Source organism: Herpailurus yagouaroundi, unplaced genomic scaffold (assembly GCF_014898765.1).
Source record: "Herpailurus yagouaroundi ecotype Mexico unplaced genomic scaffold, PumYag 184, whole genome shotgun sequence".
NCBI lineage: Eukaryota > Metazoa > Chordata > Mammalia > Carnivora > Felidae > Herpailurus > Herpailurus yagouaroundi.
The window spans coordinates 39,424,533-39,443,142 of record NW_024412415.1 but is presented as its reverse complement, the minus strand read 5'-3'; the positions used below and the strand labels follow the sequence as shown (position 1 = coordinate 39,443,142).

General features: G+C 39.6%; 1 protein-coding gene across 3 annotated transcripts in view; it reads left to right on the top strand.

The window, feature by feature from the left end:
• Positions 1 to 18,610, top strand: part of PTPN9 (protein tyrosine phosphatase non-receptor type 9) — an 82,086-nt gene that overhangs the window by 39,966 nt on the left and 23,510 nt on the right. For all 3 annotated transcript variants that reach the window (XM_040493314.1, XM_040493313.1, XM_040493315.1), the window contains 4 exons: positions 335 to 459; positions 5,022 to 5,127; positions 13,683 to 13,793; positions 16,059 to 16,387. In XM_040493314.1, the coding sequence (XP_040349248.1) occupies positions 335 to 459; positions 5,022 to 5,127; positions 13,683 to 13,793; positions 16,059 to 16,387 (671 nt within the window). The remainder of the gene's footprint in view (positions 1 to 334; positions 460 to 5,021; positions 5,128 to 13,682; positions 13,794 to 16,058; positions 16,388 to 18,610) is intronic.

Sequence of the window (18,610 nt, the reverse complement as noted above, 5' to 3'; positions counted from 1 at the left end):
GTTTCTTTTGCCATTCTATCTGGGAAATTAGCTAGGCAGCCAGTGTAGACCATCCTTTAATCTCTCTGCAGTTGATGAGTTAAGGGAACGTAGTTTTTTTTGCTACCAAACAAGTAATGATCCAAGGGGTGCTGAGCATCAGGTGTGGGATGAAATAAACTTTCTTCACTTCCTGGAGCAACTAATGCAAGTCAGAGAAGTATTGCTAGCATCTGTTCTCTTCATATGAAACTTTTGTCTGGGAGAAGCCTTAGTGATTGTTGTGATACTGTATTTGGTTTCAAAATATTTCTTGGGGTTTTTTTGTTTGTTTGTTTGTTTGTTTTTTCTCTAGAATGTTCGGGACCCAACAGGAGCTTCCATTGCCCTCTTCACTGCCAGATTGCATCATCCCCACAAGTCAGTCCAACATGTGGTACTTCAGGCTCTGTTTTACTTGCTAGACAGAGCTGTAGATAGGTGAGCATGAAGATTATCTTTTATTTGGTCTGTATCCAGATGGAGAAATGACAGTCCTTGACTAACTTGATTTGCTTAGCAGTACCTTCACCATGTTCCTGGGATATGCCTTGGGAAGTGCTATGAATAGAAAACATTCCATGTCCTTAAGGGCTTGGCTTGTTTCCAGTCACTATCAAGATGGTGGATATTCTGTGATTTCCAGTCACTATCAAGATGGTGGATTTGCATATATGCTTGGCTCTATTTCAGGATAACAGAAACTGAGAAAGCCAATTGACTAGTTATCCTCAGCATATTGAGAATTACCTATTGAGAGTGAAGGGGAAGTGACTTGTGCTGGTTCTTTTTGCTCATTTGCCCCTGAATATTGATTTTCAAAACAGTCTAGGGTCTCAGTTTCTTTGTAAAATAGGAAAAATGTCATTAGCTTAGAGGATTTTGAGAATCAACATTCAGGAGAGAAGAGTCCAAAAGTGTAAAGTTAAGCAAAATCATCTTTTTAAACAGATGCATGAGCAAAAAGAATCAGCTCAGGTCATTTCTCCTTCCTTCTTCAAGGTAAATGGTATTACGACTACTTTACAGACAATGAAACTGAAGCCCCAAGAAGTTATGTGACTCCTTTAGTCATCACATTCCAGTCCAGCTAGGCCTAACATCTTGGTTTCTTTGCTCTTGACTGGAGTTATTTGTACCCTACTATGTTGTCCTTTTGCCATACTTCCTTTTTTGCAGTTTGTTATTGCACTGGATGTCATTGGCTAGCTCTCTGCCGTTAAAAGAGATATATCGAGGGCTGAAACCTGAGATAGTGAAAGACAGCTGTGTACGACTTCGGTCATACGGTGGACTCAGAGAGGGTGCAGATAGCCAAGTGATTATCTGAAGTGGGGCTGTCCAATTCACTCGTTGCTGCCTTCCTAATGTTACTTTCATACTATTTAGCTTCTGCTTTTGATGCTCAGTGGGAGATATATCCAAACCACACACAGCATTAGTTTGAAAAAGAGAAGTTACTAAGGTAAGGAGAGAGGACCAGTAGTCTTAGAGGCCCTGTACTGCCCAATCAGAAGTGTGGAATTTCTCAGTTCGTCTTTCCTGTGATTGGTCTTCAGGCATAATTTCCAGAATATATAGGTTCCTTTGAAATCCTTTAGCTCAGGAGAATGAATGAAAGGTGCCTTTACCAGAAAATTCACTGGCCTTCCTTCTTGGGCAGCTTAGAGTCAGAGCTCTCCTATAGGCATGGCAGTGGCCAAAGCTTGCTCTATCCAATGTGAGTATTGATTGGATCCCTCAGGAGAACCACAAGGGTGTAAACATACTTAAAACTGTTCTCATGAGGGGCCCCCAGGTAGCTCAGTCAGTTGAGTGTCCGACTTCAGCTCATGTCATGATCTCATGGTTCCTGGGTTTGAGGCCCTCATCAGGCTCTATGCTGACAGCTCAGAGCCTGGAGCCTGCTTCGGATTCTGTCTCCCTCTCTCTCTGCCCCTCCCCTGCTCACACTCTGTCTCTCTGTCAAAAATAAACACTAAAAAAAAAAATTTTTTTTAAAGAACTTTATTGAAAAAAAAAAACTGTTTTCATGATGTTCACCCTTTTCTTAAAAACCCTAGTGACTCTTCATTATTCAGAAGGTGCAGATAAGATAAATAAATGTGAACCCTTTTCTCCAAGCAAAATATTCTCACTAGTGAGTAGAAATTCTTATTTTCCTATGTTAACTTTCACCAGGATGCAAGAGGAGGAAACCCCTCCTCTTCACTAAATCTTGCCATTTCTTTAAGACTCAACTTCTATGACTGATTCCCTTACCACACTAACCTGTCATAAATAAAATTCTTTTTACCCTGACTTTAACAGCAGTTATTAATACCAATTATTTTGTATTGCATTTTACATAGCCTTATGATGTCATTTATCTTATAGTGTTGTTTTCTATGTTTACCACTAGATTGTAAGTTCCATGAGGGCAGGGAATCTTCCTTTTCACATTACATAATAGAAAATCCTCAGATCTCTGAGTGGAGTGTAAATGGTTATCATAAGCTTCCAGATACCCATCATCTATCTTCAGAATGATCTATAACCAATCTTATTTCATTGACAGCCTCTCACCCACCCTGTACCCTCAGTTATTTTGAAACAAATGTCAGGGACTATGTTTTAAACATCTTGGTGTTCGCGGGTAGCATCCAGATCAGGAATTTTTATTTAGTAGAATAAAAACAATCGTTCTTAGTACGGAATTAGCTATTATTGTAAACCTCATATTCTGTACCCAGAAAAACAAAAGTCCTACCATATTTGTATTTATTTCACGTGCCTTTACAGGATTGGCTGTTTTTGGGAATATAGACCCTGCATCATTCTGCACTGTACCTTCTTTTTATTAAATTCTGTTTCCCCGGCACTGACTTCTCTTTGTTTCAGTCTTCTGCCGCAGGCTGGCACTGGAAGGGGAAAACCTATAGTTCTTTGAATTTGGCCCTTGATGAGCTAGTGGAAAAATGGGAAGTGTCTACACCTGGATAATCTATTTAGTAATTGTGTCAGTTATGTAACAGCATCTTTGATCTTGGTGAATTATAGTCTCTCTTGTCGCAGGGGGAAAAACGGAGTTAAGATTTGGTGCTGTGACCCGTTAGGACCATTTGAAACTCAGAAACTGCTGGAAAAACTTGGGTCTGCCTCAGAATTAGAGATACTTGAAATGCTTCGTGGGTGGGTACTTCCACCATGCAAAAAAATCAGGATACAAAATAATACTGGGATGTCTGATTTTAGGATTGTTTTGTGCCGAAAAATCTTCTCAATTTTAAATAGATAGGAAAACTGTTGCTATCATCTGTGAGTATCTCAAACATATAATTTATTTCTAATGACCTTTTGGGTGTGCAGATCAGAAGCAGGTAAGATTTGGCTTGGTTGAAGAGTGCAACTTTGAGAAGTCTTTAGGCAGTGAGGAGATTGAACTGAAGAATACTTTTCATATCTTCACATGTTCTTAACCTCAATCTGGTAATAAGCTCACCACCTCTTACTTTTCGAGATGCTTTCCCAAGACCATGTGTGGGTTTGTTCTCTTCTGCCAAGTCCTAAGAGATTCCCCATCACTGGGCTTAGAGCTTTGTTTTACATTTTCCCACAGGTCTGAGTATTTTCTTAGCAGTGGGCTTCCAGTCCACTGCATTAGAATTCAGTGACCATTTATTATATACCTATTTGCAAGAACTATGCTAGAGACTACTGGGAGTGATGAGGTGAACAAAACATGTTTATGCCCCCTAAGAGAGAATCAGATGGCTAGACAAAGTTGAAATGCTTTAAGAGCCATAAAATAATCCCACAGGAAGATTTATGGGGCTACAGGGGGGTAAAGGATGGCAGTACATTTCGATCACAGTTATCAGGGAGGTTTTATGGAAGAGGAAGCTTTTGAGTTGAAGATGGAATGTTACAAAATTTGGATAGGCAGATTCAGAAACCTGGGAGGAAACAGTTCAAATTTTGATAACCTAGATGCTCTGGAACATTTTCAGCATAGGAGTTTGGCACTTGATTAACATGCATCAATAAGCATAATTCCAATTCCAGCATGTGGGGGTTTTCTGCCACACCTCCAAGCAGTTCTCAGATACCAGCTTAGTGTTTTACAATCAACTCAGTTCTGACACTGTCTACCTGTTAGATCAGATTCCAGAGGTTAAAGGTTTTCAATCCTACAAGATTTATCTCCCCTACTCCCCACCCCCACCCCCATTCACAGATGGGAGTGGCAAGTTCAGGTTGTCACCTGTGCTTCTTATCAACACGCTATATAGATTGAAGGTTTCAGTGAATTTACTAGAGTGGCTCACAGAACTCAGAGAAACATTTTACTTACTAGGTTACCAATTTATTATAAAAGGATATAGTCCAGAACAGCTAGATGGAAGGGACGCATAGGGAAAGCTTTAGTGAAAGGGGTGCAGGGCTTCCATGCCCTCTTTGAGAGGGCCACTCTTTCAGCACCTCCATCAGGAAGCTCTCCAAACCCTATCCTTTTGGGTTTTCAGGGAGGCTTTATCACGTGGCATGACTGATTAAATCATCCATTGGCTATTTGAGATTGAACTCAATCTCCAGTCCCTTTCCCTGAGGGGAAAGGGGGGAAGGGGGAGGTATGGGATGAAAGTACCAACCCTCTAATCACTTAGTTCCCCTGGCAACCACCCTCATCCTTAAGTGATGGCTTGGGGCATTCCAGAAGTTCTCTTATTAACATCACAAAAGACACCTTTAACTCCCGCTTCATTTAGGAATTCCGAGAGTTTTAGGAGCTCTGTGCCAGCAACCACGCTGAAGACCAAATATGTATTTTTTATTATAAATTGCAATATCATGAGAAGCATAGCAAAAACCAAAGATAAATCATCTTTTTGTAAAACCAGTGTTCCGGGAGGTAGTTATTTTGGTCCCGCATCTGTCCCATACTCTGATTTTGCCCTAGGCCCTCGACCCGCCTCATCCATCTTATTACTTACAAATGTTTTTGTTCAATGGTTGGCTTACAGTTTTGAAACTCAGAGGAATGGACTGGTATTCATCTATGACATGTGTGGTTCTAATTATACCAACTTTGAGCTGGATCTTGGCAAGAAAGTCCTAAACCTGCTAAAGGTAAGGCTGTGAAAGGGCCCCCTCAACTCTCCTTCAATGGTTAGGATACTTCTTTCCATAATCTTTGGGAGACTGAGGAATGATGTAAACTGCAGACATTATGTTCAGTGTAAAGGTCACCTGTAAATGATGACTAATATTTGCTTCCTCAGAATACTAAATGGTCTTAAAAGTGAAGTGGGAGGAATTAAAATAAGAAATGCACAGGAACATTCTGAGTCATGAAGGTGGGTTGTCCCTCTCCTGGAGTTGTGTAGAATAAGAATTCATGAAAGCCTAGGTATGCTCAGTGTCTGAAAAGTGTCACTTCGCTAGTGACTTTCAGACTTTTTTGTCTCAGTCTAGTCAGATATATGTTTTACATGTTGACTTCATATACAAAAGTGTATATACACTGACCTATACACATGTGTGGAGTTATATATATAGATAAGTCCTTACTTTCTTATCCCAAACTTAAAAAAAAAATTTTTTTAATGTTCATTTATATTTGAGAGACGAATGCAAGCGGGGGAGGGGCAGAGAGAGAGGGAGACACAGAGTCAGAAGCAGACTCCAGGCTCTGAGTTGTCAGCACAGAGCCCAATGTGGGGCTCAAACTCATCAGCGGTGAGATCATGACCTGAGCTGAAGTCGGATGTTTATTTTTAAATTTTTTTTTTTCAACGTTTATTTATTTTGGGGACAGAGAGAGACAGAGCATGAACGGGGGAGGGGCAGAGAGAGAGGGAGACACAGAATCAGAAACAGGCTCCAGGCTCCGAGCCATCAGCCCAGAGCCTGACACGGGGCTCGAACTCACAGACCGCGAGATCGTGACCTGGCTGAAGTCGGACGCTTAACCGACTGCGCCACCCAGGCGCCCCTGAAGTCGGATGTTTAACTGACTGAGCCACCCAGGTGCCCTCTTATCTCAAACTCTTAAGTCCAGAAGCATTTTGTAACATTTTGAAGTTTATTTGCTATTTTTTTTTAGTGTTTTGAACTTTAAAAGATAATATGATATATATGCCACTTTATAATCAAACATTAATATTTTTGCAATGAAGGGGCACCTGGGTGGCTCAGTCAGTTGGGCTTCCAACTTCGGCTCAGGTCATGATCTCTTAGCTCGTGAGTTCAAGACCCACATTGGGCTCTGTGCTGACAGCTCAGAGCCTGGAGCCTGCTTGGATTCTGTGTCTCCTCTCTCTGCCCCTCCCTGCTTGTGCTCTGTCTCTTGTCTCTCTCTCTCAAAAATTAATAAACATTAAAAATATATATATATATATTTGCAATGAAATGTGTTATTCATAATGAATGAGTGGAGACAAATAAAGGCTATAAACAGCCTATGGCATTTCAGGTGAGATTTTGCTGCTCCATGAATTCTTGGACCAAACTTACAAAAGAAAGCTTCAGACTTTCAGAGCTGTTTAGATTCAGACAGAATCCTAGGATTAGGGTGTGTGGATCTGTGTGTATATATTTGTAAAACAAAACAAAAAAGTTTCACAAAACAAGCTTTACCCTTAGTATGTACAGTCACTTTATTATTCTATTTTATTGATTTACTTATTTCTTTTTAAAGTTTATTTATTCTGAAAGAGAGAGAGAGAGAGCACCTAGCAGGGGAGGGGCAGAGAGACCGAGAGGGAGATAGGATCCAGAGCAGGCTCTGTGCTGACAGCAGAGAGCCTGATGTGGGGCCTGAACTCACAAACCGTGAAATCATGACCTGAACTGAAGTCGGAAGCTCAACTGACTGTGCCACCCAGGCACCCCTCTATTTCATATTTTAAAATGTTAGTCATGAGCCACTAAATTAATTTAAGGACCCACTGAGTGAGAACCTACAGTGTGAAAAACACTGATCTAAGAGTCTCGGTAGTCTTTGTTCTAGGACCTCCCTTGGGAGTACTGCAAACTGGATTTTTAGAAGTGCTTATTTACTATTATAGCTTTATAACAGCGAGTACATAAAGAAGATGTTATGCTGCATGTTGTTTTCTGGCACTTGGCGTTTGTCACTCATCATCATATTACTAAAATCCCTATTATGCCGTGTAGCTGTGATTCAGTTCTTTGTATTGATGAGAATGATACATGATTTTTTTCTTTATAAATATAGAGTTCTATATTCAGTGGTTATAACTTGGCATTTTTAAAAATTTTTTAAATGTTTTTATTTATTTTTGAGACAGAGAGAGACAATAGAGCCTGAGCAGAGGAGGGGCAGAGAGAGAGGGAGACACAGAATCCAAAGCAGGCTCCAGGCTCTGAGCTGTCAGCACAGAGCCTGATGCGGGGCTTGAACTCAGGGAGCGTGAGATCATGACCCGAGCCGAAGTTGGACGCTTAACCGACTGAGCCACCCAGGCACCCCTAACTTGCCATTTTTTTAGTTAACAATCGTGTCTTCGTCATCTTTTCATGTCATGGGTTGCTCTGTGTCAGTACATGCAGCTGTTCCTCATTTTTCCCCCACCTGGCTTTTTTTTTTTTTTTTTTTTTTTAAACCTAACGTGGAGCTTGAACTTACAACCCTGAGGATCAAGGGTTTCATGCTCTACAGACTGAGCCACCCAGGTGCCCCTTCCCTCAGGGTTGTTTTGTTTTTTTTTTTTTTCTTATTAAAAAAAATTTTTTTTAATTTATTTTTGAGAGAGAGATAGAGATAGAGCCTAAACAGGGTAGGGGCAGGGAGGGAGGGAGACACAGAATCCGAAGCAGGCTCCAGGGTCTGAGCTGTCAGCACAGAGCCCGACTCTGGGCTTGAACTCACAAACAGTGAGATCATGACCTGAGCCAAAGTTGGACCCCAACCAAATAACCCACCCAAGGCTCCTCTTCCTCATTTTTTTTAAATGGCAGAAGAGTATTCTTTTTATGGATATATCAAGCAGAAAAAATGACATGCTGTTTTTTTGGTGTTACAAAGGCTTCAGTGAACATTGTTTCACATACATTTTTGTATATTTGACCAATCATTTGCTCATGATAAATTGCTATAAGCAAATTCTCATTGCTGTAAGCAAATGAGTTTACACATTTATTTTTATTTATTTTTTTTAATTTTTTTTTTCAACATTTATTTATTTTTGGGACAGAGAGAGACAGAGCATGAACGGGGGAGGGGCAGAGAGAGAGGGAGACACAGAATCGGAAACAGGCTCCAGGCTCTGAGCCATCAGCCCAGAGCCCGACGCGGGGCTCGAACTCACGGACCGCGAGATCGTGACCTGGCTGAAGTCGGACGATTAACCGACTGCGCCACCCAGGCGCCCCGAGTTCACACATTTAAATTTTCTTTAAGCTTATTTTGAGAGAGAGAGGGAGAAAGTGGGGGAGGAGTGGAGGCAGAGAGAGAATCCCAAGCAGGTTTCACACCATTAGTGCAGAACCCAATATGGGGGTTGAATTCACAAACCATGAGATCATGACCTGATCCCAGATCAAGAGTCTGAGGCTTAATCGACTGAGCCACCCAGGTGCACCACACATTTAAATTTTGATAAATATTGCCAAATTACCTTCTAAAAACATAGTTTAAATTTATACTCCTATCAACAGGCTTTTTTTACCAGTCTTATCAACATTAACTTATTATTTGGATTTTAATCATATTCACATTTTTATGTGGTGTTTTTCTTATTAATGATGAGCGTTAGCATATTTTCATGTTCATTGCCAAGGGGTATTTAAAATTTTTTTATTCTCATATATTTTACCCAGTTTTTTATAGAAGTATTTATCTCTTACTAATTTCTAAGACTTGTTATTAAGAATGTTACTAAGTATGTGTTAGCAGCATTTTTTGTAGTTTATAATTTATGCATTTTTATGGTGTCTTTTGTTACCTATATTTTATTTTTCATTGTAATTTTTTTTACTATATTATATATACTTTATTTAATAATATACATCATGGGGGGCCTGGGTGGCACAGTCAGTTAAGTGTCCAACTCTTGATTTCAGCTCAGGTCATGATCTCACCATTCATGGGTTTGGGCCCCACATCAGGCTCTGCACTGACAAAGCAAGCCTACTTAGAATTCTCTTTCTCTCTCTCTCTGTCCCTACCCAACTCACAGGCTCTCTCTGTCTGAGAATAAATAAACTTAAAAAACAAAACAGAACAACAAAAAAAAATGTATATATGTCATATATGATACATAATATTATAGATAAAATAATTTGCTTTCAAATAGCTGTCTGGACAGCATTTACTAATATATATTTTTTCTACTCATTTGAGATAATACCTTTAAATTACACTGTATGGTACTCACTGTCCCATTTCTGGATACTCTATTCCCTTGATCTAGTCATCTAGACTAACATATGCACTGTTTTATTTATTTTAATCTTATAATAATAAAGTTTAATATCTCATAAGACAAGATTCCTGTCACAATCTTTTATTTCTAAAAGTTGTTTTGACTGGTTTTTGCATTTTTATTCTTTTTACATGACTTTTGTATTCTTTATTTAAATTTATTGATATATAACATGCATATTGAAAGCAAACTTTATTTTATAACTAGTTCTTCTTTATTTTCTTGTATTTTATTGTATTGTGTTTGTATTTTATTTATTTATTTATTTTAAGTAAACTCTACACCCAGCACGGGGCTGGGACATACTACAACCCTGAGATCAAGAGTCACATGCTTGGGGGCACATGGATGGCTTAGTTGGTGGGGTGTGCAATTCTTGGTCTTGGGGTTGTGAGTTTGTGTCCCATGTTGGATGTAGAGATTACTTAAAAAAAAATAAAATCTTTCTTTTTTTTTTTTTTTTTTAAGTTTATTTATCTTTGAGAGACAGACAGCATGTGCGTGAGTGGAGGAGGGGCAGAGAAAGGGAGAGAGAGAAAATCCCAAGCAGACTGTATGCTGCCAGCCCAGAGCCTAATGCAGGTCTCGATCTCTTGAATCTCGAGGTTATGACCTGAGCCAAAGTCCAACGTGCAACTGACTGAGCCACCCAGGTGCCCCAGAAATAAAATCTTAAAAAAAAAAAAAAAAACGGGCCGCTGAGGTGGCTCTGTCAGCCGACTCTTGATTTGGGCTCAGGTCATGGGTTTGAACCCCACATGAGGTTCCATACTGCTGACAGCGTGGAGCCTGCTTGGGATTCTCTCTTCGTCTCCTTCTCCTCCTCCTCCCCCCACCCCCGTTGCTTGTGCACAGGCGCTGTCTCTTTCAGAATAAATAAATAAACTTAAAAAAAAAAAAAAAGTCGCATGCTTTACTGACTGAGCCAGCCAGGCACTCCTAGCCCTTTATTATAAAAGCAATTAAAAAGCAATTCAGGGAAAAGTCTCTGACACCCTTCATCATACACCCAGTGCCATTTCCCAGAGGGTAGCCACTTTTTCCAAATTTTAAATCTGATGAGAAATTTTTTTAAAAAATCATCACCTTTTGGTTAGATGAATTTTAGAGTCATTCAGTCACATTTGAGGGAAATGAAACATTCTCAGATTTTATTTGGATATAATGAATTAACAAATTACTTTAGGGGGAATTGACATCTTTATAATGTTATTATCTCCCATCCAAGAATGCTCTACTTTTTTTTAAGTCTTTTGTTATGTCTTTCAATAACGTTTTAAAATTATTTTATTTATCTTACATGTGTCTTACATAGTTTATTCCTAGGCTAAAAGATACATATACGTACATATAAAAACATACAGCACACACCAAGGATAAATCATCTTGTTTGTAAGACCAATGACTTTCAGGGAGAAAAAGATAGGGAGAGAGGTAGTGTGTGTGTGTGTGTGTGTGTGTGTGTGTGTGTGTGTGCGCATAAGTGTTACTATAAATCACATGTTTTTACCGTTATACTTTTATGCTGATTATTATTTATAGGGTGGCTAATTGTTTTCACATTTACCTTTTATAGTTAAAATACTATTATAATCAGAAAAAATTTTTATTGTAGACAAATTTGGACAACTCAGACTAATATACATTAAGACGAAATACTGCCTTTGATACTATGCAGAAATAAACACTGTTGACATTTTGGTGTAGGACACTTTCTTCTACATGTTTTTCAATATGGTCTTAATTATGTTCATACAATTTCAAGATACAGTGAGCTCCAACAACTTTATTTTATGAACACTTGTAATTGCTGAATGATAGTCTATCCTGTATTTACAATAATTTACTTAACTATTTCTATGTTGTTGGATATTTTTTCCCGTTTGTTATAATAAACAGATTTCTCAGCAAACACTTTTTTATATTCATATCTTGCACATAAAATAGTTTGTGGATTTCTAGGAGTAGGCCTACCGGATCCAAGGATGTAAACATTTTAGGGACACCTGCTTGACTCAGTCGGTAAAGCATGCAACTCTTGATCCCTGGGTCATGAGTTCGAGCCCCACATTGCACATGGAGATTACTTTTCTTTTAAGTTTATTCATTTATTTTGAGGGAGAGAGAGAGCACGAGTGGTGGGGGCAGAGAAAGAGAATCACAAGCAGGCTCCGAATTGTCACTGCAGAGCCTGATGCAGGGCTCAAACCCATAGACTACAACGTCATGACCTGAGGGGAAATCAAGAGTCAGACACCAAACCAGCTGAGCCATCCAGGTGCCCCTAGAGATTACTTTAAAAAAAAAAGAGGATATAAACATTTTAAATAAGGTTGTAAAAAATAAAAGTAATGCTAAGTATTATAGAAAATAACAACTCATAATCTCACTTATCAGAGAGAAACTCTATTGAGCTTTTGATATAATTCTTTATAATCTTTTTTCTTTGTGAAATATATGTGTAATTTTTTAAACAAAATTAAGATTGTAGCTGATTCTGTTTAGTTTAATTAGGATTATTTTGTGGGCATTTTCCAAAGTTGTAAAAAAAATCTTTGAAATCTTCATTTTAAAGGTCATGTAATAATCTTATTATAATACCATTTTTATTAGCCCCTACCCATTTTCAGACATATATATTCTTTCCAGTTTTAAATGCTATTTTTAACTATCAAAAATAAAGGTGCAGTAAACATTTTTGTTCATAAATCTTTGTGTTTCTGGTTGTTACCTTAGGATAGAGTTACTTGATCAGAGGATATGCACATTTTTAAGGATATGTAATGCCAGAGGCCTTCTAGAAGATGTAACTATTTACTGTCCCATCAACAGTATATGTGGATGCCATAAAGTCATTAAAATGGAACAGGCCTGAGTGTGTAGTTCTTTGCTCTGAAGAAACAAATATAATGGCTTCTGCTTTTTATTTACAATTTTGTGGAAATCTAGGTATTTCTCCAGACTGGTTTTTGATCTGGCAGTTTAAAGGGACCTTGGCTTTTTGGGCCCTGAAATAAGTTGTTGTATCTTTGAGGGAAGAGATGAAAGGTAGTTTCTCAGACTTCAGTGAAGAAGCCCATGGAGCATTTTGTTCTAGATGCTATATATTCTCTATTGGGAATGTTCATGGACCACCTGCACCCCCCCCCCCCAAATCAGTGGAAGAATAGCCAGAGAGTGACATGTCAAATTGAGAATCAATTTTCTGAAAAAGAATAGGGAGAAAGTTGTAGAAGATATTTAGCTACAATTCCCTCTTTTTTGTTTTTTGTTTTTTTATTCCTTGGGAGTAATTTCTTCCAGTAATGCCAATATTACCTGGTATCCCTGCCCGTGAGAAGGCCTGGGATATTAAACCAAAGGAAACCAAGAGTTGTGGATTAGGAATGAATACTTTTTTATTCTTATGCTTTATGCAGATCAGGTGTCTCCTTGCCTTTATATCTCATTTGCCCTTGTGTCCACTAGATTATATTTGTTGATTGAATAAATGAATACAAAAATAGATGAAGAGATGGCTTAAAAAATGATTTATAAACACACAGATGTCAGAATAAAAGGTTATGAGAGATGTTTCTTTCATGTTCTGTTTATTCATGATTTAATTTTTCTTAAAGTTTTAATAAGCAGAACTTAAGGATGCACACATAAATGCTGACAAAAGTCAGTATATTTTTGATCCATAAAGCTTATGTTAATAAGAACATAACTTTTTTTCAGAGAGAGAGAGAGAGAGAGAGGGTGCAAGTGAATGAGGGGAAGAGAGAGACAGAATCCCATGAGGGGTAGGGAGAGAGAAAGAGAGAGAGAGAGAGAGAGAGAGAGAGAGAGAGAGAGAGAAGCGTGCTCAAGCTCACCCAATGTGGGACTAAGATGTGGGACTAACTGTAAGATCATGACCTGAGCCAAAGTCAGGTGCTTAATGACTGAGGCACCCAGGCACCCAGAACATAACATAACTTTTAAAAGTAAACCAGCTTTTAATTTTTTTATTAAGTTTTTAATTTTAATTCTAGTATGGTTAACATATAGTGTTATATTAGTGTCAGGTATATAATTTGAAAATTTTTAACCACCTCTGTAGTTACTGAAATGAAACGCAAATTAGGCTGTAGACTCCCCCTGCTGGGTAAGGATGGGGACAAGAGCAGAAAACCTATACTTTGCGTTCGAACGGTCACAGGTTCCAGTGTGCTTTAACTAATATCTTTAAATTTTCATATGTGTTCTCCATAGGGAGCATTTCCTGCTCGTTTGAAGAAAGTGCTGATTGTGGGAGCACCAATATGGTTCCGAGTGCCCTATTCCATCATCAGCCTCCTCCTGAAGGACAAAGTCCGGGAGAGGGTAAGGCAAGCTTTGTTTTATTTGGAGGTGGATAGATACATTCCCATCTCCACTGTTGAAACCTGCCAATTAATTTTTTACCTTCAGTAAAATTCTCCTGGTTTGTCTCCTAAAGAGCTTTCTGCTTCTCTTAACGTATCCACTTATATTCTCTGCTTTATTCTTTTTTTTTTTTAAATTTTTTTTAATGTTTATTTATTTTTGAGAGACAGGGAGAGACAGAGCATGAGCAGGGGAGGGGCAGAGAGAGAGGGAGACACAGAATCCGAAGCAGGCTCCAGGCTCTGAGCTGTCAGCACAGAGTCCGACGTGGGGCTCAAACTCACAGACCATGAGTTCACGACCTGAGCCGAAGTCAGATGCTTAACCAACTGAGCCACCCAGGTGCCCCTCTCTGCTTTATTCTTTACTCAGCTCAGTACAGGCTCCCTCTCCCACTGTATTCCAAGTTTCTTGAAGTTAGGAGCTACACATAGTTGTTTGGCACTCTCCCTCCATAGCAACTTGCATAAAGATAGCACTGAAGGCGTGTGTCCCATGGATAACTTAAGGATAGCTCCCCCTTCCAAAATTTAGCCTAGTGCTGTACATGCATATTTAACAATCTCTAATGGAATTGCATTAGTTGAACTGGTGTTTGAATTTGTTCAACTGGAAATACTAATCCGTCCCTTTGACCACCAGGGTGGTAAAGGAGAATCTCTCACTATCTCTCTCTACTTCCATTCCTGGCATTTTCTCTGAAAACAGCTTGTTGTTTCCTAACTTCAAAAGTGTTTTCTAAATTTATCTTTATTATCCTCTGAATGTTCCAGGACTGAAAGATTATGGTTTTATTCATTCATTCATTTCTCACCCTTGAAAGAAAGGGCATTGACATAATAAGAGTTATGTCATAATATAGTGTGAAATATTATTAGAGATTTTTGTAATATAGAATTATGAGGTTATAGGGGCGCCTGGGTGGCTCAGTCGGTTAAGCGGCCGACTTCGGCTCAGGTCATGATCTCACGGTCTGTGAGTTCGAGCCCCACATCGGGCTCTGTGCCGACAGCTTGGAGCCTGGAGCCTGTTTCGGATTCTGTGTCTCCCTCTCTCTGACCCTCCCCCATTCATGCTCTGTCTCTCTCTGTCTCAAAAATAAATAAGCGTTAAAAAAAAAAATTAAAAAAGAAAAGAATTATGAGGTTATATTAGTGATAACAATGCAGATCTTTATAGCTGAGGAGACTTGTGTTGGAGGGGAAAACTGAAGACGTTTGGCTCTGTGGAAGTACTTGGAGACCTAGTGACTGGGAATAGGAAAGATCTTTTCCAAGGTAACTCTTTGAGAGTCCTCTTTAGGCAAGTTCTTGCACTTGTTTATGTAAGTATAAATGTGCGTATAAACTCAAAATACATGAGCACCTTTACAGTCCAGGCTCTGGGCCCTGGAAATTAAAAATTGAGTGAGACTTTTATCTTTGAGGAGTTCATGGTCCTGATAGGGAACACAGAGGCAGAAGTGCAGAAAACTGTGGCTCTGCAGGAAGGAGCCCAGAGGAGAATATTGTCTCTGGCAGTCAGGGAGGGCATCACAGAAGAGGTGAGCTTTATAAGCTGCTCCTTGAAGAGGCTGAGGAGGAAAAGAGGACATTCCAAGAAGAGGCAATAGTAAGAGAGACAAGCATTCCCATTCAACGCAGATTTCACGGAGAACCAACTAGGCTAATTTGGTCCAGTAAGGCTGTGTCTAAGCAGAGAGCAGATTTCGGATTACTTTTCATGCAGTTTTCCTGGGCTACCCTGTCTCTGGGTGGCTGGTCTTGCGTTATATTCATAGAAAGCTATCTTTGAGAACATCCATACTGAGCTGTGAGTAAAGCACCAGGCTTAGAGTTGGTTACCTTAGTATGGGGTTGACCAAAAAAATCACTACCTGTGCGTTCTTAGTAGTCAAAAAGGCAAATACCTGCATGAGATGGCACTGGGAAGCCTTGTTAATAGTATAAAGGCTTTGTTCACAGTACCATCCTTTCAAGATTTATAAAAGGACCCCTAATTCCAGGAATGAATTTGATATACATTCCTGGAAGTCAGACATTTGGGAAAAAAACTTCAATCCCAGGCAGATGAAATGCAGTCTACTTTCACAAGTATACCACGTATTTCAAGCAAATCTCATCCTCTTCTTCAAATCTAACATAAACACATTTATTCTTTATCTTCAATTTATCTATGTTTTTCCCCCCCTACTAACTCACATGGTTCTTTTTGGCCTTTCAGATTCAGATATTAAAGACATCTGAGGTCACCCAGCACCTGCCCAGGGAGTGCCTTCCAGAAAACCTGGGTGGATACGTCAAAATTGACCTCGCCACTTGGAATTTCCAATTCCTACCCCAGATGAACGGCCACCCAGATCCCTTCGATGAGATCATCCTGTTCTCCCTCCCTCCTGCCTTAGACTGGGACTCGGTACATGTTCCGGGTCCCCACGCCATGACCATCCAAGAGCTGATGGACTATGTTAGCACCAGACAAAAGCGGGGAATATATGAGGAGTACGAAGACATCCGCCGTGAGAACCCTGTTGGCACTTTCCACTGTTCTATGTAAGTAGGAAAGGTTTGAGACAACAATCGGTTACTAACATGCTTCTGGTGTGTGTTGGCAACAGTTCCTTCCACACCTCATTTCCTTAACAGAGGCCCTTCCACATTACGAAGCATCACTCTCACTTAGATGATGATTTTCTTATCCAGAAAGATGCCTCTCCTGCTTTGGTGCTTGTTGCCAGTATCCCATATTTTGAAATTTCTGGAGGTCTTCAGTCCTGACAAGGGAGCCATGTAATAATGGACACATTTTAAAATATTTTCTGAAATGCAAGTGTTTTTAGGAAAAAACAAAAATGTTGGCTCAAAAATGTAGGCTCTCTATTTGGGCAGTTTCTCCCTAGAGCATTTGTAGTATAACATTACTTTCTTAAACACACACACACACACACACACACACACACACAAAACAAACCAAAAAAAAAGCCACTTTGCTTTCTGAAGAGGGTACTGGAACATTTAAAATCATTCACAGTAACAGAAAAGAATTAACTCTTAGGCATTTAGCCTTGTGGGATTTTCCTTCTATCCAAATTCTACTGCAGAACTACCTGGCTAGTTTATAACTGGTTCATAATTACTCGGTAAGTATCGTTGGCCATAGGGCATAGATCATTTCTCTTTACTGCTGCTCTCATTTATGCCACACTTTTTTCATTGGCTGCAGCAGAAATTTCTGTCTCTCCAAGTGAAGCTCTGTTGAAAACCAGGGAATCTGTCTCGGGCTCAAGTTCCAGCATAGCCAGAAGTCCCCTCTGTGATTTATACACGTTATTTCCCTTCCCTGCACCCTGGTTTTCCTCTGTGTAATATGTGATCTTAGTCTCTGATGTCTACTTACTTGTGTAGCTTAAATGTTTTCGGAGTCCATGATTCTGTGAATACCTCTTTCCCCTTATAATTCCTGTCCAGCTTAGTGTGCTGTAAAGAAGATTCAGGGAGAGAGCCTTTTAGCAAAAGGAAAGGGGGAAAAGAATGAGTTAGGAAAGTGATAAGAGGAGTAAGAAAGAAGAAACAATTGAGAAATCAGTCAATAAACAGAGCAAGAATGCAAAGGGAAGTAAGGAAAAAAACAAGAAAGCAGAGCAATTTTCAAGCGCAGGGTATTCTTTTCTCCCACACAGCTGTTTGTTTCTTACCAAGTTACAATCTCTATGTATGCATCCAATCTTTCTCCCAACTAGTTTTTCCCTGTAGTTTTAAAAAAAAAATTTTTTTTTAACATTTATTTTTTGTTGAGAGACAGAGAGAGATAGAGCATGAGTGGGGAAAGCACAGAGAGAGAGGGAGAGACACAGAATCTGAAGCACGCTCCAGGCTCTGAGCTGTCAGCACAGAGCCCGACGTGGGACTCAAACCCACGAACCACGAGATGATGACCTGAGCTGTAGTCGCCACTTAACCAACTGAGCCACCCAGACACCTCCCCAACCCTCCTTGTAACAGTTTTGAATCAAGGAAGTACTGGGCAGAGAGGAGTACTGGGCTGCTCCAAGAGCATGCATTCTTGTCCTGGGTATTCCTAACCTTATTCTGGGTACTTCTGCTGTGAGGTCCTTGAGATGTCATTTCTACTGTGGTCCTCCTCCACCCAGTAAAAAAAGGAAGTTTAGATTGTCCTCTTGGCATCACCCAAACCAGCCATCATGTTATCATCAGAGAATACTTCCCAGCCCTATGGAAGGACTTCCTAATCTTCACTCTTTATTGAATGAATGAGCCCCCCATTTCAGGAGCCAGAACCCAGAATCCCCATTAGCTCCAGGTCTATGTCTTTTACCAAGTTCCAATAAAGCTGCTTATACAAAACAAACTATGTCTCCCTTGGAATTCTAGATTATGAAGTAGATATCAGAGTACTCGTCCAGAATGCCATAGACCAAGAGACTTTCTTTCTTTCTTTTCTTCTCCCCTACACCATTTTTTCAAAAGATCTTCTTTAAAAAATTTTAGGGGCGCCTGGGTGGCTCAGTCAGTTGAGTGTCTGGCTTCGGCTTAGGTCATGATCGCATGGTCCCTGAGTTTGAGCCCTGCATCTGGCTCTGTGCTGACCGCTAAGAACCTGGAGTCTGCTTCATATTCTGTCTCCCTCTCTCTCTGCCCCTCCCTCACTTGGTCTCTCTCTCTTCTCTCTCTCTCAAAAATAAATAAACATTAAAAAAATTTATCATTTTATTATAATTGTAGATTCATATAAAGTTGTAAAAATAACAGATATTA